General features: G+C 41.3%; 1 protein-coding gene across 6 annotated transcripts in view; it reads left to right on the forward strand.

Annotated features, from left to right (window-relative positions):
- Positions 1–22,890, forward strand: part of PRDM15 (PR/SET domain 15) — a 37,132-nt gene extending 14,242 nt beyond the window's left edge. For 3 of the 6 annotated variants that reach the window (XM_054165898.1, XM_054165897.1, XM_054165901.1), the window contains 19 exons: positions 1,475–1,573; positions 3,008–3,232; positions 3,912–4,047; positions 5,136–5,317; positions 6,832–6,926; positions 7,807–7,894; positions 9,743–9,910; positions 11,378–11,472; positions 12,564–12,695; positions 13,673–13,807; positions 15,705–15,868; positions 16,336–16,415; positions 17,021–17,140; positions 18,041–18,172; positions 18,654–18,737; positions 18,926–19,101; positions 20,288–20,368; positions 20,738–20,950; positions 21,461–22,890. In XM_054165898.1, coding sequence (XP_054021873.1) covers positions 1,475–1,573; positions 3,008–3,232; positions 3,912–4,047; positions 5,136–5,317; positions 6,832–6,926; positions 7,807–7,894; positions 9,743–9,910; positions 11,378–11,472; positions 12,564–12,695; positions 13,673–13,807; positions 15,705–15,868; positions 16,336–16,415; positions 17,021–17,140; positions 18,041–18,172; positions 18,654–18,737; positions 18,926–19,101; positions 20,288–20,368; positions 20,738–20,950; positions 21,461–21,937 — 2,882 coding nt within the window. In that variant the 3' untranslated portion in view covers positions 21,938–22,890. Of the gene's footprint in view, positions 1–1,474; positions 1,574–3,007; positions 3,233–3,911; positions 4,048–5,135; positions 5,318–6,831; positions 6,927–7,806; positions 7,895–9,742; positions 9,911–11,377; positions 11,473–12,563; positions 12,696–13,672; positions 13,808–15,704; positions 15,869–16,335; positions 16,416–17,020; positions 17,141–18,040; positions 18,173–18,653; positions 18,738–18,925; positions 19,102–20,287; positions 20,429–20,737; positions 20,951–21,460 lie in introns of those variants that run through there. The other 3 variants (XM_054165899.1, XM_054165900.1, XM_054165902.1) reach the window with 3 other exon arrangements.
- The last annotated feature ends 538 nt before the right edge of the window (positions 22,891–23,428 follow it).

Raw genomic sequence — 23,428 nt, forward strand, 5'->3', positions numbered from 1 at the left:
TTTATACTGAATGCAATGTATACAGAATAGAATACCTTGTTGGTCAATTCAGGGTCCTTCCTGAAAGTTCAGCCTTTTACTCTGTCCCCAGCATAGCACGCAGGATTTAGCAATGACCTTGGCCTGCATACCAATTCTTGCTACTAGCTACTAGAAACATTGTGTGTTATCACTACTAGAAGCTGACACTTCAAAGCGTGCTGTTAACTTCAGAAAGTGCAGTCTCTTGGAAGAGGTGTGGCCGAAAAGTAGAATCACCCAACGCAGCTAGTGCTGTTCTAATTCAAAACAAGGACAGTTTTGCAGATAGCACTTTTTCAGTTTGGCTGGCCTGCAGCTTCATGAGACAGATACAGTTACTCCATGTTGCTTACCAATATGACTTTATTTTTAAGTAGAATTGTGGGGGTTAGGTTTGCTGATTTTTGGCCTTCTGGACAGAGCTCTCAGGTAGGTTCTTTATGTAGCCTATGAAGGAGGAATTTCTGTTGCTGAATTGTTATTCTTTGTTACAGCACAGATGAGATCACACCTCTGTAGTGCAGAATGCTGAATGTAACTTCTAGCAGGGAATGACCTCTTCCTCAGAGTATCTTTTTTTGGAGGGATTAAAAACCAACTTTAAAAAGGATGAGGTCCTCAGGCAGAGAGAGATGAACTGATTTGCTGTTCATACAAAAAACATCATGGCAGAAACTGAGGCAAAGTTTGAACCTCCTGTGCTGCCATTCACTTAATCATTATTTCAGTGTCATCTTCTTCCTTGGAGGGAGTTTTGTGGACTGGAACATTCAGCTTTGTCTGTACAAAAAATTCCCTGAACCAGTCTGGATTTATCAGTTCCTGTTGACAAATTCAGGCACATCATCCAAGGATTTAAAGACAATGGACTGTGAACAGAGTTAATTGTTCTCCCTTTTTTTTTTCTCTTTCTCATTCCAATTCCATTTTCCCTTAATTTCTTCTTTATTTATTTGACATGAGCTGTTAATTAAAACATTCATATGGTGGCTCCTAGAACATCTCATTAATAAAACTGCTTAAAACCTAATTTTCATTGTCCTCGCTCTTCCATCCTTTAGTCCAAATGTTATTACTCTGCAGTGCTCTTCACAGAGAGCAGAGAGGCTTCTGCTTCTGTCTTCAACTGACCCAAAAAAAGGACTGGTAACCCTGGGTTTAAAGGTGCTAAAAATTACTTCATGTTGTGGCTTTGATAATCCCAGTTCTTTGGACCCTCAGGACTTTACAGGAATACAGACACTCTCTTCTGACATCATTTAATTTATGTTCTGACTTCTTACCTTCACAGATGGAAAATCCTGAAGCGGTCCCAGCTGCCCCTGTGGGCCTCTTACTACTTAAATTGCAACTTCTGATACTCAGGGAGTTCTCACAGGATAGACAAAGCTATGGGGATTTACCACCTTCCCATTTTCCAAGCTTTTCAGCATCTTTTCTTGTTGTGGTTTAGTGAATGCACCAGAAGGCAGTGGAGCTGCAGAAGCAGAGTCCAGCCAGTGGACGTGTAAAGTGTGTTCATCTGCTTTCCAGGAGCCCCAGCTGCTGACAGGTAAAAAGTGCTGGAAATCAGTGAGAGTGTACTGAAAAGTATCTGGAGAATTCTGCTCCTCTGGAGCAGGACACTAAAGCCATGTCCCATCCACAATGCAGCGAGATAAAGATTTTAATTTCTGTGTTCCTTTAAGAAAGGATGGCAGGGAAGGTAAAACAGTGATATTTTGGATATGGCTGTGGTCAGTCTCTGGATAAAAACCTGTGATGTTGAAGAAACAAAACTCTTGTGTAGAAGATGCAGCAAGATGCCAGTGTGGCAGGGTGAGACATGCTGGAGTATGCCCAGAGAGGGGCAATGGAGCTGGTGGTGGGTCTGGAGGGCAGGTCTGGTTGGGGGTGACTGGGGGAGTTGGGGTTGTTTGGTCTGGAGAGGAGGAGGTTGAGGGGAGACCTCATTGTCCTCTGCAACATCCTCAGGGGAGGTTGGAGTGAGGTGGGGGTTGATCTCTTCTCCCTAGTATCAGGTGATAGAATGAAAAGAAAGGGCCTAAAATTGTGCCAGGGGAATTTTAGGTTGGATATTGGGAAAAGTTTCCTGAAGGAGTGATTAGGCATTTGGAACAGGCTGCCCAAGGAGGTGGACCCTAGAGGTGCCCAGGAGTCAACCCTCCTTGGAGGTGTTCAAGAAACCTGTGGACATGGCACTTTGGGACATGGTTTGATGGTGGTGTTAGGTTGATGGTTGAACTTGATGATCTTAGAGGTCTTTTCCAACAAAAAGAATTCTGTGATTCTAAGATAATGTGAATGTTAGGAATGTCAAGGATAAGGAACCACCTGAGCAGTGTATAAGGTCAATGATAAGGTCAGTTGTTAGTTGTTAGACGTTGGAATGTGCTGCCCAGGAAGGTGGTGGAGTCACTGTTCCTGGAGGTGTTTAAGAGAGGATTGAATGTGGCACTTGGTGCCATGGTTTAGTAGTCATGAGGGCTTGGGTGACAGGTTGGACTTGATGATCTTTCAGGTCTTTTCCAACCTGATTGATTCTGTGATTCTGTAATACCTGTTTATGCTTAGTGAATCTGCCTGATATTTATGGCACAGATTTAGTCAAGGTAATGAAATATGGTTTTTCTTTCTTCTCCCCCCCCCCCCATTTCATTTGCAGCTATTTTATGCAGTTTTCAAAAGAATTTAAAATAAGACTTCTGACTATTTGATGATTTTTTTTTTTGAGGGAGCACAACCTTTTTAACAGTGATATCTAACACATCTCTTTAAAATTCAGTCCCTATGAATAATCACTGTCGTGTTTGATAGGTGCTGTGCTTTTATTAAGGAAGGTATTGTGACTGCTTTTGAAACAATTTGATGTTGAGTCTCTGCTAAATGAGATTGACCTGATGGATAGGCTTCAACTGAATCAATCCCTTTGAGTATTCCATGACAGTTTCTTTTAATCTTCTCTTGTTCTTTCCCATCCACCCAGAGCACCTGCTGAGTCACCTGGAACAAGCTAAAGGTGCCCCCCAAACTGGCCAAAACGAGGCTGTTGTGGAGAAAGCATCAGAGGCTTCCCCTGAGGACCAGCCAGTGGTCTGTAATGCAGCCAGTGGCAGTACAGATTCAAGGAGGAAGGCCAGGCGGGGAAGAAAGCCCAAAACAGCAAAAGCAGAAACACCTATTGTCATTGTTGAAGATGAAGATTCTCCAGGTAAAACAAAACTCCTCATTCACACATCCCTTCCTGCATCTGTATTGGTGCCTTCTCAGAAAAGTTTAAAAAGTAGCAGGGAGACAAGATGGAGGTTTTTAGTTAGATCACTGAACCAGATGATTTATGAATTTTGTTAGCAGTCTCTGAGGGCCTTGTCTACGCTAACTGTTGCAGCATCTACGCTTACATCACCTGCATTCTCCTGTGATGGTTTTAGCAATGGAGAGGCTCAGAGAATCCCAGGGTAGTGGGTAGGAGAGACCTGCCTAGCTTTATGGAAGGCAGAACAGCAGAGAAAGCATCCTCCCTCTCAAGAGATGCCTTCCTCTCTCTACCTTAAGGTTTGTTCTTCAAAGTGGCCTTTTTCAGGGCCTCACCTCCCATCAAGGGATGTTCTAGTAGGAAAAGTCATGATGCAGACCCCTTAGTTATAGGCTGAAAAGGTAAAAAATTATCTCTCCTTAAGAGGTGTTGGTTACATCTTACTTGTCACTCAGTAGCCATGTTCTGTCTTGCAAATGTTATCTGCTCATTAGCAATCCATTATTTGTGATTGACAGCTAATGTGCTTGTGGACAAATAATGTGTTCAGTGCCACATCTCATTACAAATTCTGCATTTGAGATTTTATTTCTAGGATATCCACATTAACACTGTATTTTTATGATGTTTGCAGCGGAGCATGGAGCTGAGGTTGTAACTGAGGTCCCCCCAGAAGAGGTAGCCCTGCCTTCAGCTACAGAAGAGAGGATTATGGAATTGGTTTTAGGAAAAGTGCCTAACACCACAAATACCATCAGTCCAGTGACAAAGTAAGTGTTCTGGGATGCAGAATTTTCTTGTAGATTAATTAAGATTATGTAGCATGTAACTACTGTGCTCAGCTTCTGGGCCTACAGACACTGGGTTTTATTAGCAAGAAATGGTGTGGTCCTGCTGCTGCTACAAGAGCTGACTTTGAGTGCCATAAAGATGGCTTGTGCACTTGGAAGAGTGCATAGATGGTAAGCTGTTTGTGGTACAATTTTAGAGTATAAACCGTAAGATTTTCATTTTCCATCATGTTACATTTTGTTCAGTGTGATTCCAAAAGCCTCCTGCAGCTGTAGGTTGAAATATCAACTGCTGTTGAACGTTGGTGGTAAATCAGGAAAAAAGAGAGTTCTGTTCAAAAAATTACTCCAATTATTATTATGCAGTCTCTCCTGTCACTGTAAGTCATGAATGACTTCATGTTGATTTGTGCATGTGATACTTCAGATTTACAGCAGTGGGAGGGGAAAACTTCAGTATAATAGAACCTCGGGGAGACTCTTAAACATTATTTGATTAATTTAGATTCCTTTGTTTTTTTGTCTTGGTAAAATCAGCTTTTTGAATAATTTTTTTTTGTGCAATAAAATAATTTTAAAAAAACAGCTAGTTGCTATATGTTGAAGTCCTTAGCAGAGCCAGAGCCACCAAAAATGCATTGCAGTGGGTGGCTGTGTTGGGAAATAGAGCAGTCCTGCTTCTTGGTGCCCTGCTGTCCTCTTACATATGCCTTTTGCGTGTGTACTGCCAAGCTTTCTAAACTGAGGTAGTGCTAATTGTCAGAGCATAAGCAGAACAGATCCTTTATGTTCCTCTGAGGGGCCTGCTAAGAGAGTTTCTGAGGCTGGTGAATGCTGCTATTTTCCTCTTTTGTGCTGGGTGAAGATAATTTAGAGCAAGTTGCACTCTGACATCTGCTACTTTCAGGGGGTGGCCAGGAGGGTACCTTGGCAATGAGGAAGCTCCAGGCACCCCTCCCTGCCACCAGAGGCTTAGCATTACACTCCTCTAGCTTTTGCCAGCTGGTGGAACTTTTTTGCAACCTGTGGGATACCTTTCAGTCCCTGCCTTTCTTTCTCTAATCCAGTAGGTTTGCTCATCACCAAAACACCATGTCCCTCAAAAGAAGTTTAATTCTCTCCAGTAGACATGGTATACGGCGGAAGCTGATAAAACAGCTTGGGGAGCACAAGCGAGTCTATCAGTGCAGTATTTGCAGTAAGATCTTCCAGAACAGCAGCAACCTCAGCAGGCATATCCGTTCCCATGGTGAGTTTGGCTTTGCCTTGCTTGCATATTGATTTTTGTCTCTTGTTGGTTCCACCTTTGATTAAAAGAGCTAGGCTGTTTTTAGGTCATAGAATCATAAAATTGTCAGGGTTGGAAGGGACCTCAAGGATCATCTAGTTCCAAACCCCTTGCCATGAGCAGGAACACCTCACACTAGGTCAGGTTGCTCAGAGTCACATCCAGCCTGGCCTTAAAAACTTCCAAGGATGGGGCTTCCACCACCTCCCTGGGCAACCTGTTGCAATGTCTCATCGTCCTCATGGTAAAGAACTTCTTCCTAACATCCAATCTGAATCTACCCACAGATACTGGGATACATAATTTTAAGGCAGCTTTTTTTTTATTAATTTTTTTTCTTTTTTTTTTTTAAATTTTGACTGTCTCCAGGAAACAGCCTCTAGTTATGCAGCCCAAAGCATGTGAAGGTATTTTACTCAATGGCTTGATGACAAGTGAAATCAGAGTATTTGAAATTTGAATTTCGATAAATATTTTGAACGAGAGCGAGGGTGTGATGTTTTTTTCCACATCTATTCTTGCCTTTCAGTGTGTACATATGTATTGACCCCAGCTTCACAGGCACATGAGTAACATTGCTGTGTGTTAGCTGAGTGCTTTCACAGAATCACAGAATATATCTGGTTGGAAGAGATCTCAAAGATCATTCAGTCTAAATTTTGGCCCAGCACTGAAGGGTCAACACTAAAGCATTTCCCTAAGCTGCAGGCCCAAAGGGCACTTGAACACTCCCAGGGATGGTGACTCCGCCACTGCCCTGGGCAGACCATTCCAATGTTTAATAACCCTTTCAGTGAAGAAGTGTTTCCTAATATCCAGCCTAAACCTCCCCTGGTGTAGCTTGTAACCATTTTCTCTGGTCCTGTCGCTTGTCATCAAGGGAAAGAGGCTGCCCCCTCCTTGCTCCAACCTCCCTTCAGGTAGTTGTAGAGAGTGATAAGGTCTCCTCTCAGCCTTCTTTTCTCTAGACTCAACAACATCAGCTCCCTCAGATGCTTCTCATAGGCCATGTGCTCCAGGCCCCTCACCAACCTCATTGCCCTTGTCTGGACATGCTCCAGTACCTCAATATCCTTCCTATAGTGAGGGGCCCAGAACTGAACACAATACTTGAGGTGTGGCCTCACCAGTGCTGAGTACAGGGGGATGATCACTTTCCTGTTCCTGCTGGGCACATTTTCTAATGCAAGCCAGGATGCCTTTCTAGCTTGTGATCTGCAGTTGTGGGGGTCCATAACCTATTTCTAAGGATTCCGTGAAAAATGATTGCTGAGAAAGGATGGAGAGACCCAACCAAATTATTGGAAAAGGTGAAAATCCACTGTTGGGATCTCCTGAATTGCTGAATTTTCTCATCACTAGCCTGTTTGATTGTAGTTGTTTGTGCTTTGGTTCCCCCTGTCTTGCCTGGAGTTGATTATTACCAGTCACTGACTGCTTGCTTTGTTTTGTTTTATCTTGATTGATCCCCTCAGGTGACAAACTGTTTAAATGTGAGGAATGCGCCAAGCTGTTCAGCCGTAAAGAGAGCTTGAAGCAGCACGTTTCATACAAGCACAGCAGGAATGAAGTGAGTGGCAATAACGAGTAGGCTATTTCTGAGGTTAGATGAAAACATACAATGAGCTTGTAGGTGCTAGCTGGGGAGTTTGGGTCAATTATGGTTGAGCAGATACCCATGTGAGTAAAATGAGACTGACAGGGAGAGGTAACATCTCCTGTTGCAACAGCTGAAGAATTTTGTAAAGCGTGGACGAGCTCTTGAGCATTCAAGCCCTTTTTCATGTATGAATTTCCTGTATAAAGCTTTTTCAGGCATAAGTTACAGCAAGACAAGCTGGAGTTAGCGGGACCTAGAGTTAGGGAAGACCTGACTTCAGTTTGTGCTTCTAAATAGAACTGTTCCAGTTTTGCTTGCTTGTCCTATTTCATTTATCCCCACCTGCAGCATCACTTCATGCGTGAATTCTGTGAGTACAGGCTGTGTCATAAAGGCTGTACAGTGTTTGCAGGAGCAGCACCATGCCTGTTGGTGAGGGCCAATCTGTGCTGCTGCCATATAAATATCAAACATGCCTGTAGTGGGGCCTTAGCAGTGAATATTTCTGTTGCTGCTTGGCATCAAGGTGCTAGGATCTCAGATTGCTGGCATGTGTTTTAGAGCAGGAGGATGAGTCACATTGCATCTTCTCAGAAATTCTGGCTCTGTGGTGGACTGGGGGTTATCAGGAAGGCTGTTACATGCACACAGGTGCATGAGAGGGAGAGCTCATATGTAGGAACATGGCAGGATGATACAGCATCAGAGTTGTGCATCAGTGGTATGTAAACATCCTGTTGAAGGAAGAAGAATTGAAAAAGAGAGAAATAGAAAAAATAATTGAGATTGAGACTTTTCTCTGTCAGACATGACTTTGCTTTTTTCTCCTCTTACTGCTTTCAATCCTCAGGTTGACAGTGAGTACAGATACAAGTGCACCACATGTGAAAAGGCCTTCCGGATAGAGAGTGCATTGGAATTCCATAACTGCAGGACAGGTGAGAATGGCTGACTGTTCTGCTTCCTGGTGTCTCTGCTCCTGTGTTGTGGGGATGTCCACAAATCCTCCTCAGCACAGTAACTACAAAGGGGGAGTAAGCATTTAGATTTATTTAATAATCATAAGAAGCAGCCTGCCTCTCTCCTTCCCTACATTGCTGGGATAAGAGAAGTATAGGCAGTAATCTACAGAGCAACAAATCTGCTTCTGTGTTGCTTCTTTTAGTGTCTGATGTCCTTACTGGTATTTCATTTGCATGTTCACAGATGCCCTGTTAACCATCTCTCTTTAACTTTCTTTCCTGAAACTAAGTTTCACCTAATTTTTTGTGATCTAGAGGAACTGGAAAGGGGGCCAGGTTTCTGGGTGTAGTTTTCTTCTGCTTTGTCATGCTTGCTTTCTTTAGAGTTGCAGTAGTCTCACTAGGTGTTCTTTCTTGATGTCACCAAAACCTGTCCTTTTGTCCCATAGCCATCCCTTGTGGTTATTCATATTATAGATGTTGAGTGATCTTATGCTTAGAAAGTGACATCATGACTACTTTTATGGACCCATGATAACTGCTAGTCCAGAATCGTCTGAGTAATTGCCCTTTACAGCATCATTCAAAGCAGGTTTTCTCACTTCCTTTTAGAGGTTACAGCTTGTGCAAAAACACAGCCTTATGAAGAATGGGAAGTAATGCCAAGTGACCCCAGTATTGTATTTATTCAAAGGCAGTAACTCACTTTTTTCGCCGAGGTGACTGTCACCAAAGTGAGCAGTAGTTTTTGCTGTACTCTTTGGCACATCAACCTGTTGCTTCTTTTAGAATTGCTGTAGCGTTCCACGTGAAGGTTCCTTCTACAGGACTGTGCTTTCATGTTCCAGCTGAAGTCTCAACTACTGAATACAAAACAAATTCCTCATAGGTCCATGGCAACCTAGTGGTCTGGAGATTTTATACTTCTGGAATATTCGGTATTGGCTGATATTAGGAACCAGTACTGGCAGCTGTTCATGTAATGTTGTGTTTCTGTATGTGCAGTGATTTGAACAGCATTAAAAACTTGAATCAGCTGTAACAATCTATTCCAAACATAGTTGTATTATATGCTAGACTGCAATGGAAATAGTCTGTATGAAGAATCACAGAATTGTCAGGGTTGGAAGCGACCTCAAGGATCAACCCCCCCTAGCTGGAGCTAAATGATCCTTGAGGTCCCTTCCAACCTCCCTGCCATGGGCAGGGATGCTTTCCACTAGATCAGGCTGCCCAGAACCACATCCATCCTGGCCTTAAAAACCTCCAGGGATGGGGTTTCCACTGCCTCCCTGGGTAACCTGTTGCATTACCCTCATTATCCTCATGATGAAGAACTTCTTCCTAATGTCTAATCTAAATCTCCCCTCCTATAGCTTGGATCCATTCCACCCAGTCCTATCACTACCTCACACCCTAAAAGTCCCTCACCAGCTTTTTTGTAGGCCCCCTTCAGATATTGGAAGGCCACAATAAGGTCTCTTCAGAGCCATCTCCTCTCCAAACTGAGCAACCCCAGCTCTCTCAGTCTGTGCTCATAGGAGAGGTGCTCAAGCCCTCTGATGCATGATTCAGTGTTCAAGTTAGCATCATATATATTTATTGCCTTTAAAAAGTATTCTCCAGTTCATTCCAGTAATAAACTCATAGATAGCCAAAATTAATTCAGTAGGTTGATGTTTATTTTTAAAGTAAAAGAAAAAAAAACACATGTTTTTACATGACGTATTGTATGTTAAAACTCAGGTCTAGCAAAAGAACATCTCACAAAGTATAGTATCTGTTTTCATCTGTGAAGAGCCATGTGGTTTCTCTTGGTTACAGATGACAAGACATTCCAGTGTGAGATGTGTTTCAGATTCTTCTCTACAAACAGTAATCTTTCAAAACACAAGAAAAAGCACGGGGATAAGAAGTTTGCGTGTGAAATCTGCAATAAGATGTTCTACCGGAAGGATGTCATGCTTGACCATCAAAGGCGACACTTGGAAGGTAAGTATATTGCAGATCAACCTAATTATTACTCTTGAAACAGCAGCAGAAGTGAGAAGGTTAAGAAAATGATTGCATATTAAGAGTCTTCTGGATGGTAGCTGTCTTTTTTTAATTCTTCTTCTCTTTTGCTGTCAGTTACCTGATCTGGAGTAGCAGCTTTCAGCAAAATGTGACATTTATTGAAATTCATAGTAACAGATCCTCGAGGGGAATTGTCTAATTCTATGAAAAAACTTCCTAAGAGATGATCCTACTTGTTGTATTTTAAGCCTCATGTGACTGTATCCAGTGCTACTGCTTAACCATGCAAAGGTTTAGCTAATGTTAGAATCATAGGATGTCTTAGGTTGGAAGGGACCTTATAGAGATCATCCACTCCAACCTCCCTGCCATGGACAGGGACACCTCTCAACTAGACTCAGCTGTTCAAGGCCTTATTCAACCTGGTCTTGAACATCCCCAGGGAGGAGGCATCTACAACCTCCCTGGGCAGCCTGTTCCAGAGTCCCACTACCCTCATACTGAAGAACTTCTTCCTAAGATCCAGTCTAAACCTACTCTCCCTTGACTTTAAATCACTCTTTGAATTCTATTATTTTTTTATAAAGAAATGCATGGTAACTAGAAAATGTGAAGATGGACAAGTAGCTTGCAATGCACATTTGGAAGTGACTACTGTATAAATGTAGTACAAATGGAATGCTCTGTGGTGTTGGCCATCAAGACCCTGAGAATGTAAGAAAATGAGATTCTAAGGGTTTGCTGTTCCAATCTCAAACATCTAAGGATGCTATAGATACTGAAAGGCTCTGTAAAAACTTGGGTGGTGGTAGATTGCCAAAACATGGATTAAAATGCCTCTAGCAATCGTGATGATAAAACCACAAGTGATTTGGATGGGGATGACTGGAACTGGCTTGCTCTTGATTTTTCAGACCTTTCTGTTGTGAACTAAAGGACAGCTAGAGGACAAGGGGATAAATGGCAATGACAAGCTGTCTCATGTTTAGGTGTCACAACAGCAGCAGCTCTCTTCCCTCCTGAAAGCAGCTGAGAAAAAGGTCTGAAATCCTCACTGAGCATTAAAGATGATGCTGGATGGTTGCCTCTCTCTCCATAAGAGACTGTGAGGGGGAATTTCTGGGCCAGGTAGCTGATCAAAGTGCCAAGGCCCACTAGATCTGCCTATTTCTAGGTGTTGACAATAAATGTCTGGTTTCAGACCCTTTACAATTGCAGTGTAGCCATATTAAATCACTTCAGCAGGCTGCTTTTGCATTCTTAAGACACCATTTTAATTTAGAAATGATCCTTTTGTTAGCAATTAAATTCTGCATTGAGGCTTTTCCCGGTGTTTCACTCTTCTTTACAGTATTCACCTGAAAAGGGGATGCAGATTGGAGTGGAAAACCATGGTTTTATTTTTTTTTGCTTTGTTTTTTTGATGGGGACTGTTCTGTTAAGGGGTGAGGCGTGTGAAAAGAGAAGACTTTGAGCACAGCACAGAAAACATGGTTCGCTACAAGAAGGAGCCTTCAGGATGCCCTGTGTGTGGGAAGGTAGGCATCTTTCCTCATGTGTGCCATACAAAGCTGTTCACTGTAGCTCCAAGAATACTCCAGGGATACGGTGTGCCTCAACCCAGTGCCTCCAAATGAGTTATTGTGGTGTAACAACTTACAGCCTGTGTTTTAAACCACAATAGCAGCCTACCTGGCACAGCCTGCCAGATGGTAGAGGTAAATGATGTACACTTAGGTATGTGCCAAGTCAAATTACCTTGCAACCCAAACAGGCATGTGGTCAGTTACTAGTGAGCTCTGCAGCCCAGTCCAGATGTTAGGCTTTAAACTGCCTTAGCTTCCTTATATATCCAAGCACACTGTGGCCAGTGGGTGGTGGGATAAAGGTGAGAACAAAACTGAAGTTCAGACTAGACAATTTTTCAGGATGTGTAGCACAGTGTAGAGTGTAATGTGTCCACTGTGTCCATCAGCAAAATCTACTGGTGTACGTTATTTAGAGTGAAGTTTTTCAGCTGGAATGTAAACAGCCAAAGTTGAATGTGTGCATCAGGAATAATTTTCTGTTAGGATTAATTTTCTATTAGAAACCAAAGTGAATTCAAGTGAAATCAAAGTGAAGTAATGACACCGCTGCATTTGGGTGTTTAACGCTCATGATCTAAGTTGCTGTTAGCACAAGTTCCAAGACTCTGGGTTTAACTAGTGATTGTATTAATGATTCATAGTGCAAGATATGCTCAAGCAAGTGAAGTTGGTGTGTAGATGCTGGCATGAATGAAGGTAGATTTTATGGATGTTTCTTTTTATACATAGGTTCATGATTCCAAAGACACTATCAGAATATTTCTTCATCTACCCTATGTAATTTTGATGCAGCTTTTTTGGGAGCCCACCTCTGATGAACAGCCGATTGCAGTCCTTGGAACTGCACACCTGTATTTTGCTGTACCAGTAGCTTCTGAGATAGCCTGCTGACTAGATAACAAGAACTCCTACATGTTTCAGGCCCAGATGAACAAAACAGGACAGTAACTATGTTCTGTGCTATCCACTGGTTAACTTGCAAAGAACTATAGCCCTCCTGGACCTGATACAAAATCACTTTCTTCCTTCTTTTCTTTTAGGTATTTTCATGTAGGAGCAATATGAACAAACACCTTTTAACACATGGAGACAAGAAGTACACTTGTGAAATCTGTGGACGTAAATTTTTCAGGGTGGATGTGTTAAGAGATCATATTCATGTCCATTTTAAGGTATTGTGTTAATAAGTTATTCCAAAAGGCATGTTACTTAGCAGGCACATAAGCATATCAATAAATACATTGAGGCTGTTATGGCCACATGTTCATACTGGCAACACAACAATGATTATGCACCCTATGCAGGGATGTTTCTACAGCATCCTAGCAAGAGTTGTTCTCTGATTACCTCTGGCTCTGTTTCTATCTCTGGATTGCTGCAGAGTATGTGGACTATCGTGTCTGAAGTATTTTAGCTATGGCTACAGAGCACTGATCCTGAACACTATGGAAAAAACTAGCCCCGTGGCCTTGGGTGAATTACAGAGGTTGCTCAATTTAAAGCAGGAAGAGTAATTTATTATGAAGGCTGCAGACAGATGTACTGTTCTAGCTGTAGTTTGGCTGGGCTGAGGGGTTACTGTCATCCTCTCTGTGGGGAAAAAAAAAAACAACAAAACAGAGCTTATTGTTCCTGCTTTTTTGACATAGGTGATTGTGATTCTCTTGTATATGCCAACATAACTGCCTGTTTATTGAGTTCTTACCTGGTGTAATCAAAAAGTTCCAAATCACAAAAATACCACCCACCCTTACTGGTCAATCAAATCCAGCTTATCTTGACATAACTAGGTTAATGCTGAATTGTGAGGAATTGGTTTGGAAGAGAATCATACCCTCAGTGGTGCTCATAAAGAAGCTTTTATGGATGTAACACTGTACAAGTTGAGTCTCTGTTCACAGTAAAGTTCCTTTCATACACAAAAAAATGGAGTATTATTTGCTTGGATAAACAGTTGTTCCTTGTTTAGTCATGGACAGAGGAACTTTGTTTACCTGCAATGAATGAAGCAGGAGGATGCTTTAAATAAGTAATGCTACAGCAGTTGTTAATGTAAAGCAGTCAGGATGGCAGAAAAAGTTGACTAGGTGTTAACCTTTTGAAACAGAAGTTAAACCTATTAAAACAGAGTATTCTTTCCTACCCACAGGACATAGCTCTTATGGATGATCACCAGAGGGAAGAGTTCATTGGTAAAATTGGAATCTCATCAGAGGAAAATGATGACAACTCTGACGAAAGTGCAGATTCTGAGCCTCACAAGTATAGCTGCAAAAGGTGCCAGGTAGCTTTAAATACTTTCAAATTAATTTGTTTTGGGATGGGGGGAAGGAATGGAGATGTCTGTAAATCATTCAGAATTTTAAGCAGCATTAATGTTGCACAAAGAGAAGGCCAGTCCACAGGGCTGCTTTTTCTGCAGTGCTTGTTACCTCTAGTCTATGAAGTGATGCTGTTCCCTGGAGACCGTAGATGGTGTTCTGTGAGCCAAGTGCTCAATGCTTGGAAAGAGAATATGCATATGTATGCTTACCTGTGTGTAAGGAAGCAAGGAAGCAAGACTGGAAGAAGAAACAATAAAGGAACATTCAAGTCTTATGCTACCTTTTAATTGCATGCAAATTAAAATCATTATTGCATTTCTGAATTATACAGTCCACAGACTGCTTAATTTTTATGAGCTCAGATGGTCCTCAAGTGGATATCCAGTTTGGAGGATTAAGACTGTTGCTTATTTTCAGGGTGACTGCTTATTCTTGGCCTACTCTCTGACTAACAGAATAGCATTAGAACATGCAGGAACATAGTTTACTCAGTTGTCAGCAGAGAGAAGACTTTTTAAACCTCTTACTACATGTTTTTTGCCATTGATTAAATAAATTATGGGGAAGAATGGGGTCCATAAGACTCATCTGGATTCAATGTCCTTACTGGGCAAGGATGCTGTGCTAGGGTGAGTGGGATGCAAGAGCAATCAGTGGGAACAGGAAAAAGCTAAACTGACACATGAACAAGGGAGTTCTGGAAGTAAAGCCACTGCCTTGGCCCCTGGAAACCAGAGTTTATTTCACAGTTTACCCTTAATGTGGTTGAAGTGCTTAGTTTATCTTCATTTTAAAAGATATGGAGATAATAATACTTCAATTTTCTGTTCCTGCCTGCAAACTGTTTTTATGTCAGTAAGCATAAGAAGATACGCTTTCAGAGCAGTTAATCACAGGCTTGCTTTCAACATGGTCATTTTAACACCTAACACTTAATGTGTGCAACTATAAACAGTATATAAGCTATATAATATTGTATACTTCCAAATGAGGGTAATTGTGTCATTCACATTAGAAAGCTCTTTTTGGAAGATGGGGCTTTTAGCACTTTTGCAGGTGTTTTTGAACAGATGTGTAGGCAACAGCTGTGGAAAAGAAGTTGTTGTCTAAGATGAAAAGGGAAAGCTCTTTTTTGGATTAAATGTATCTCTTCTCCTAAGGGAGAACAAGAGATGAATGAATCTTAGTGAAATAGCTCTTCTGATCTCTTAAGACTTGTTTTTCCTTCATCAAGCTGTGCAGTGCTGTGAGAAATGCCCAACTAGTTCCAAAATCGGAGCAAAAGATCATGTCATTGTGGCACTTTACCCTGATGTGTTGGAACATATAATGCATGTGCAGGGTTGCTTATCCCAGGGAGCTAAGTAGTGGAGCAGCTGTCTGTTGTAGCACTTCCAAGAGCTGAGCTGGAATCACTGCCTTGCAATGCCTAGAATTACCATCTGCTCTAGAGTAAGTGCCCAAGTGTGCTATGCAGAGTAGAGTTTGCCGTACTCCAAAGATGCTTTCTCAATCTGTGGTGTCATTGCTTTGGCAGCTCGTGGAGGTTAAATGTGTTTCTCTACAAGGCTTTTCCTCAGTGCATAAATAACTGAAGATCCTCCTCTTGTGCAGTGTAAGAAGCAGAGATGCTAACTCAAGATGGTTTTCCAAATGAGTTAACTAATGTCCTGCAGCAATGCGCTTGTAGTGGCCGAAGAGGTTCAGACCTAAATCCAACTTTCACAGTTTTTCCCTAGTGATGCACAGGATATTTATGTCTGCTACCTCTGACTCCTATCAATAGTGGGAACAGCAACCATCTAGTGACACAAGAACTTGATTTTCCCTTGCATTCACTATTGGTTCATTCCACAGCTGACTTTCGGCCGAGGGAAGGAGTACCTGAAGCACATCATGGAGGTTCACAAGGAGAAAGGCTATGGCTGTAGCATTTGTAACCGACGTTTTGCCTTGAAGGCAACTTACCATGCACACATGGTCATTCATCGGGAGAACCTGCCTGATCCTAATGTGCAGAAGTAAGATGACGCATGTTGGACTGATATGAGGAGCTGGGTTTTTTAAGTTGAAGTGATGCTTTTGGAGAGTTGAGCTATACTGAAATAACTGAAACTTCATAATGAGTGTTAAAATGTTTATTAAAAGGTTGAAATACAAAACCCCAAATATACATACATATATATGTGTCACTAATGAATCACTTCACAATTACTAGTTGACACCCTCCTAGTTTGAGTTTTGTGAAGTATCAATCCATGATTTTGGTAAATAGTTTCTGAAACTATGATTCAAGCAATGCCAGACAGCTCCAAGCTTGCAGAACATAGTGGGTCTTTTGAGGCTCATTTAAAACCTGCATTCATGTTTCAAGGAATGTTTTTTAGTAATTACTATTACCAAATGAAATACAGCTAGTGACAGAGATGCCTCAATACCAACTCTGTCTCAAGAAAAGAATGACAGGTTTTGATCTCTTTGGTTTCAGATACATCCATCCATGTGAGATCTGTGGAAGGATTTTTAACAGTATAGGAAATCTGGAAAGACATAAGCTTATACATACAGGTAAAAATATTCCATTTCTTTATTATTATCAGTATTAAAAAGAAGTTTCTCTTGCCAGTGCCTGCCTTATTTTTTTTCAGGAAATAAGTTATGCATTGTAACTGTTGCAATGTTATCCTTCTAGAGTAGACCAGTTTTCCAAAGGAGTTAGTACTAGTGAAGGTGTTTACTCTAAACACACAATCCAGATTCCTGGTTCATATGATGTGGGATTCACCTGCTTAAAAATTCGAATTCTGTATTCTTTTCTTCCTCAAATTCTTCATGCCACCTTCTCACCATTACACAGGCTGAAAACTGCTATTGCAAAATCATTTTTAACAGCTCATTACTATTTCATGCTATTTGGTGTTTTCCTACTTCAGGGTTTGTATTTATTTCATTTTTTTCCCCCAGATCTCACCCCAAACCCCCAGCTTTTCTCTGTCTCTCTCCAAAGTCTTCTAAGTTAGTTTGGGCCACAATATGCATGAAAGATGTGGTTGACAGCACAGGTGGACTGTTGCCCTTCTAATTCACCAGTTTAGTCAGTTTTTTTAGGAGGTGCACATTTTTCATTAACATTTTTTTGTTTGTTTATGTTGTCTTTTACATTTATTTTTAAGGTGTAAAAAGTCATGCTTGTGAGCAATGTGGCAAATCATTTGCTAGAAAAGACATGTTAAAAGAACATATGCGAGTCCATGATAATATCCGAGAATACTTGTGTGCAGAGTGTGGCAAAGGTATGTCTGATGCCTTGTTTTCCATTAATTGTGATACTGAATAGCAGGTGAATATCTGAATTAAAACCACTCCCGTTCTGAGGATAAGGGGAAGGTACCCAGAGTGCTGTAAAGCCTGCGTTTTTGAGAGGTAGAAACATATTAGTCAGGAGCCTTATGGATACATAAACTGCTCCTCATTTTATTTGATCTAGTTTCATGGCCTGTAAGACAAAACAATCATTTACAATCATAAGAGTGGTGAAACCCTGGAATGGGTTGTCCAGGGAGGTAGTTGAGGTCCTATCCCTGGAGGTGGTTTAAGATCAGGCTGGATGAGGCTCTGGCCAGCCTGATCTAGTGTGAGGTGTCCCTGCCCATGGCTGGGGAGTTGGAACTAGGTGATCCTTGTGGTCCCTTCCAATCCTGACTGATTCTATGATTCTATTATAACAAAGTGATTAAAATCATAACAAAATTTGCTTTTGCCAGACTGAGGAGTGCTTGCCCAAGTTCCAATGAATTTGCAGCACAAAACTGAATAGAGGCTAACCTTTTCAGTATTAACAAATGAGTCATTTCTCTCTCTGAGAGTTGTTTTTACTTCATTAATTGTTTGTGTTTTAACCTGGAACAAATCTGAACTGGTATTTTAGTGAAAGGCAGTAAGTCTGACATCTCTAATGATGTTCTGTCTTTGCTTATCCCTGATTTTTTTTGACCCTTCCTGATGGGTTACTGAGATGTTTTCCTTTTGCCTGGAATTTAATAATGGTAATGTGCAGTGCTGTCTGAACAATTAAAAATACTCAATGGTGGACATGCAGCAGGTATAGTCTTGTAACAACATGATCATCCCAGGTCATCCCTGGAAGGTGGGAGCAATGGACTAATGGTCATACTGTACTTTTTGTCTCACAGGGATGAAAACAAAGCACGCACTTCGTCACCACATGAAACTTCACAAAGGGATTAAGGAGTACGAATGCAAGGAATGTCACCGGAAATTTGCTCAGAAAGTTAACATGCTGAAGCATTACAAAAGACACACAGGTGAGGTCTCTGGAGATGTTCAAAAGGGGCACTGAATCGATTAAGTGCTTCCCAAGAGAGCTCTTGCCCAGAACAGTCAGAGTAGAAGAAACACTAGTTTTAAAATATACATGTTCTGCTTCTTGAAAAGTGAGGTTTTGTCCTTTTGTCAGCTGAGGCCACCTGCTATACAGTTAAGAAGCATAGCTTGGTTGGTTTAATGTTTTACTTTTTGAAGAGAGCTGGTTTTGGTTTTGGGTAGGTCTAGAGTTAGTTCAGAGTTAGTCTTCAGGTTCTCATTTCCCAAATGAACATTTTGTCTCCCACATCAATTTCTCTTGGATTAATTTTCTGCAAGATATAATGGTGTGGCTTGGATAAAAATGAAGCTGTGCTGCTTCTACTTGTTTGGATGTTGTCTTTGTTAGTAATATGAGACTTGGTATTGTCCCAGATACCGTAGACAATTTTGACTCTGGTGTCAAATATGCTCTTCATGCAGGAATCAAAGATTTCATGTGTGAGCTCTGCGGCAAGACATTTAGCGAGAGAAATACAATGGAGACTCATAAGTTGATTCATACAGGTAAAGCCTCTAAAAAGCAGTACCCAAAGACAATAGCTTGATTTTGTTTCTAGGCTTGCTTTAGATTTGCTAATCTTGGAACTAATCAAGTTACCAACATGACATTGTTCCTCTTGCTGAGATGTTAACAATGCAGTACTCATCTTTGGGGCCTGTTGCTAACAGCATTTCCTTCCGTATGTCACCAGTAGGAAAACAGTGGACATGTTCAGTCTGTGATAAGAAATATGTCACTGATTACATGCTGCAGAAGCACATCCAGCTCACTCATGATAAGGTAGAAGCCCAAAGCTGCCAGCTATGTGGGACAAAGGTTTCTACCAGAGCATCCATGAGCCGACATATGAGACGTAAACATCCAGAGGTGAGTTCGTTTGGCAGGTAGACTGTGGAGTGGTTAGCTGTGATTTTAGTTTATTTCAGAGATAGCTTATGGCCTTCAGTGACCTGAAAGGAATTTATTCTGTTTATTTTTATTTTGTTTTTCTATTCTTTTGGGGCCAGTTTTGCATATTGTCTGTTAAGCGTGCACTTAACTGAATCAGCCTTTTCGTTATGTTTCAGTAGTAAACCTATCTGACTGTCAGTCCCTGAAAATGAAATTCTGGTTATTTTAAATCCCTTTTCTTTTCTCTGCCTCAGCTTAAATGTATGTTTTTTCATCTTTTGTCTTCGTCCATTAGGGAGTATAATTGATTCTTTTTTCTCCATTGTGTTCTCTGTATTCAGAAGTGATCTGAAAGAAGTGGTTGAACAGAGAGGTGATGGCAGCATCTGCTGATGATACAAAATTATTCTTAGTATTAAAAATGAATGCTGACTGCAGAGGAGCTGGATTAGAGGGATGTTTTGTCTGACCCCAGTGGAGCTTTTTTTCTCTGTTCTACATTTCTGAATAGCTATTGTGTTTCTCTTCAGCATTTCTTGTTTAGGTTGACTAAGGCTTGTCCATTCCCTTTGAGTTGTTTTGGATTTTTGTACAGACCATTTTGTCGTTAGTATTGCTTTACCTTGAACTACTCCTGTGTTGGTTTTTTAATCATCATGACTGGGAAGGAAATCAACAAAAAGCTTTGTTGATTGACTTTTGCATTAAAAGTGCAGCTACATATCTTCAATCCAGAAGGCAGTTTTTCTCTGTTCTTTGATAAGCTGAGATGTATAGATTTGGCTGATGATAATGGAGCAGGACACGGTTGATAGGCTTATAAATAGAAATCATCCTAAAATAATTTCTTTTTTTCCAGATGCATTGTTTCCATAGAATTGATCACTTCCTAGTGGGTTGTGTTCTGTCTGGAATATGAAAGTAAACATATTCTTCTATTGTTATCTTTAAACTTTGCTGGGTTTCAGCGAGAAAGACAATATGATGTGCCATGAAGTTACATTAAAAAAACCCCATGGTTGCATCCCTTGTATTCAGTGATACTTGTGAAATGTTAGCTTACATAATTTTTGCTTTGTGACAGGATTCATTAGGGCAATGCTCCATTGTTTGCCTGTGATGTGCACTGTTGCAATTCACTGACTAATCCCTCTGCCCACAGATTATTTCGGTGAGGATCGATGATTTAGAGCAGCTGCCAGAGACAACTACCATTGATGCCTCCTCAATTGGGATTGTTCAGGTAAATTCGCCGTTGCAGAATTCTGGTGGCAGCTAGGTTCCAGGCCTACTGAAGGGTGAGGTGAGGATGTAACTTTTTTGGTACATATCATAGCTGGGCATAGGCTGACGGACAAGGAATGTGCTTTTTAAGAGAGTTGGCCCCGGTTTAACGTGTATAAGCAGATGCAAGCCGTGTTGTTACGTAACGTGGGTGCTGTTGAAGGGGAGGTCGTTAGAAGGAGGAGTTGTCATCCCCTCAAATCAGTTTTTTTCCTAAAATTTCTTCACTCGAGAATTGACAGTGAACCAGCTTCAGGTGATAGTCTCTTACTTGGAACTTCACTAAGCAAAGTGACTTTGTGTTTTGTTTTTAAATGTATTGCTCCAGCCGGAATTAGCCTTGGAACAGGGAGACTTACCAGAAGGGAAGCGGCATATGAAAACTCTTAAACGTGGCCAGAAACGAAAACAAAAGTCAGGTGAGGAGGAGGAAGCTCAAGTGCCTGATGAACCTGCCTTCAGTGAATACACAGAGAAGGAAGGTGAATTCACAGGGAATGTTGGAGATGAGACTAATTCTGCTGTACAGAGCATTCAGCAGGTGAGCTCCAGTAGCAGGATGATGGGTAGCAGGCATTACTTAGAGGGGTAACAATTCTTCTTTTTTTCCTAATAGCAAACACTAAACAATGATTGGACCATTTAGGGCTTATTTTATTAATTGTGGTTACGCAAAGTTTAATAGAGACTTAAAAAAACCAAGGAGCTGGACTTGTAAGCTTTTCAAGTTTTTTCATTTCCTTTGGTCTTACCATCTCCTTGTTTGCCAGATAGCACTAGCAGGATGAAGGGGTGACTAAAAAGTATGCAAGCTAATTTGGCTGCTTGTTTTGAATGTTGCATCTGCCTCCCTCCCATTGCCTTTGTATTGCTGTACATGGAAGTTGTTACATTCCAAGCTTTCTCTGTTGCCTTCTGTGTGCGTTACTTCTCTTGCTGGCTGTATCAACATGTCAGCCCATCATCGCTCAGCTCATCTTTCTTTGTGCTTGGTATTTTGTTTGTCAGCTGCAAGATAGAAGGTTGAGGTTCCTTTTCTGTTTCTCTTCAGGTGGTGGTGACCCTTAGTGACCCAAATGTCACAGCCCCTTCCAGTTCTGTTGGGCTGACAAATATCACTGTTACTCCTATCACGACGGCAGCTGGAACCCAGTTCACAAACCTGCAGCCGGTGGCTGTGGGCCATCTGACCGCACCTGAGCGCCAGTTGCAGCTGGACAACTCAATTCTCACCGTGACGTTTGACACTGTCAGCGGTTCCGCCATGCTGCACAACCGCCAGAATGACATTCAGATACAGCCACAGCCAGAGGCGGCCAATCCTCAGTCTGTGGCTCATTTTATAAACCTGACCACCTTGGTGAACTCCATTGCTCCTCTAGGGAACCAGGTAACGGAACAGCATCCTCTCTCGTGGAGGTCAGTGCCTCAGACTGACGTCTTGCAGCCCCAGGCACAGCCAACGCAACAGCAGTCTGGACAGCAGCAGGTTCAAACAGAGCAACAACAACAGATGTATAGCTACTAATTTATATTTTGAAAAGGTTTGAAATGGACGGTAGTGAGAGACAAAACCACACAGACATTCAGAAAATTTCTAATAGGACTGTTTGCTGGATACCAAACAGAGATGGCAAAATGTTCATACAGTGAAATGTAAGTAAAATTGGCAGAGCGCCCTGCAGCACCCTAATCTTGAGATTCTCATGCTATCTCTACATCTTGCACTGTTTAAAAAAAAAAAAAGGAAGGAAGGAATCTGACCATAAATTTAGCAACCCCTTGCAGAGTATATTTCGTGCAGTAAGATTGAGATTTGACAGGAGCGTCATACTACATCTTAACCAAAGCAGGGAAAACCTAAATACTATGGCACTAGTGATCCAAAACCCTCTGAGCCATACCATGTCAATTCTTTCCAGTCTGAAAATTACATATGAAGACCTTGCTCAGAGTGATGTGGAATGCACTTGTGGTCAGCTGGTAAAGACTGAAATGTGAAGATACAAATGAGCGAAACAAAAATTGTCTTGGGTTTTATCTTCTTTAGGTCTTGTTTGTAACAACACTGATAAAGTAGGCAGAGGTTGGGGCTTTGGGGTGGGGATGAGTGTGGTGTGGAAGAAAATATACCAATTTCACAAAGTATTGCCATTTTAGTCATGGGGAAAATCCTCTACCCATAACACAGTGTTAGTGCTACTTGATAGCTGGTTTCATGCTAAATCCACTGCTATGGTCTTCTAGTCAAGGTTGAATCAAAGCAGTTATGAACTGAAACAAGAAAGAATGGGGTAACGGGTTTATGGAACTTTTAAAACTGCTCTTAGAGTCTTACTTTTAGGTAATAGGTCTGAAGAGCAATCTGTCCTCCTTGATCAAGTTCAGGATGTGAATTTTTTTTAATTAGTCTTCTTTCATTGTGTAATAAACATTTGAGAAAACATTCTTTTTATATATCTATAAATATATAAACACACACATACACACACACACACACATATATATATATATATATGGCCTTTATACTTCACTGTGTGTTCCTGCTGAGTATTTGTGTGAAAAACAGCCCTTAATATGATTCATTATGTTTTTCATCCCCGTGTTGCCCTTTCTCACAGAAATAATGTATGGATTCCAAAATTTCTTTCCAGAATTCATGGCATTTTCTTGCATGGTGAAATGCAAGGGGGAAGAAAAAAGAATGTCTGAAGCATATTCTGCCACACGGAGGCAGCATGCCCCAGTGTATAACGGGAAGGTTTGCATGACTGTTAAGGGTGTAAGTAGTGGGTTAGGTCAAATACCTTGTTGCTGATACTACACTTTCATCCATTCTCCATACATTGATGTGCAGTCTGGACTTCAGTCTGTCAAGAAGATAGCATCTTTCCCACAGAGGAAAATCAGGTGATATAAAAAAGGAATGAACTATTAAAAAACAGTTGCTGCCTGGAATCCTGAAAGACAAATCTTTCCTTCCAGCTGTGGCTGAAGTACAAGGGCCTTTGGGGCAGCA

Source organism: Dryobates pubescens, chromosome 12 (assembly GCF_014839835.1).
Source record: "Dryobates pubescens isolate bDryPub1 chromosome 12, bDryPub1.pri, whole genome shotgun sequence".
NCBI classification, from domain to species: domain Eukaryota; kingdom Metazoa; phylum Chordata; class Aves; order Piciformes; family Picidae; genus Dryobates; species Dryobates pubescens.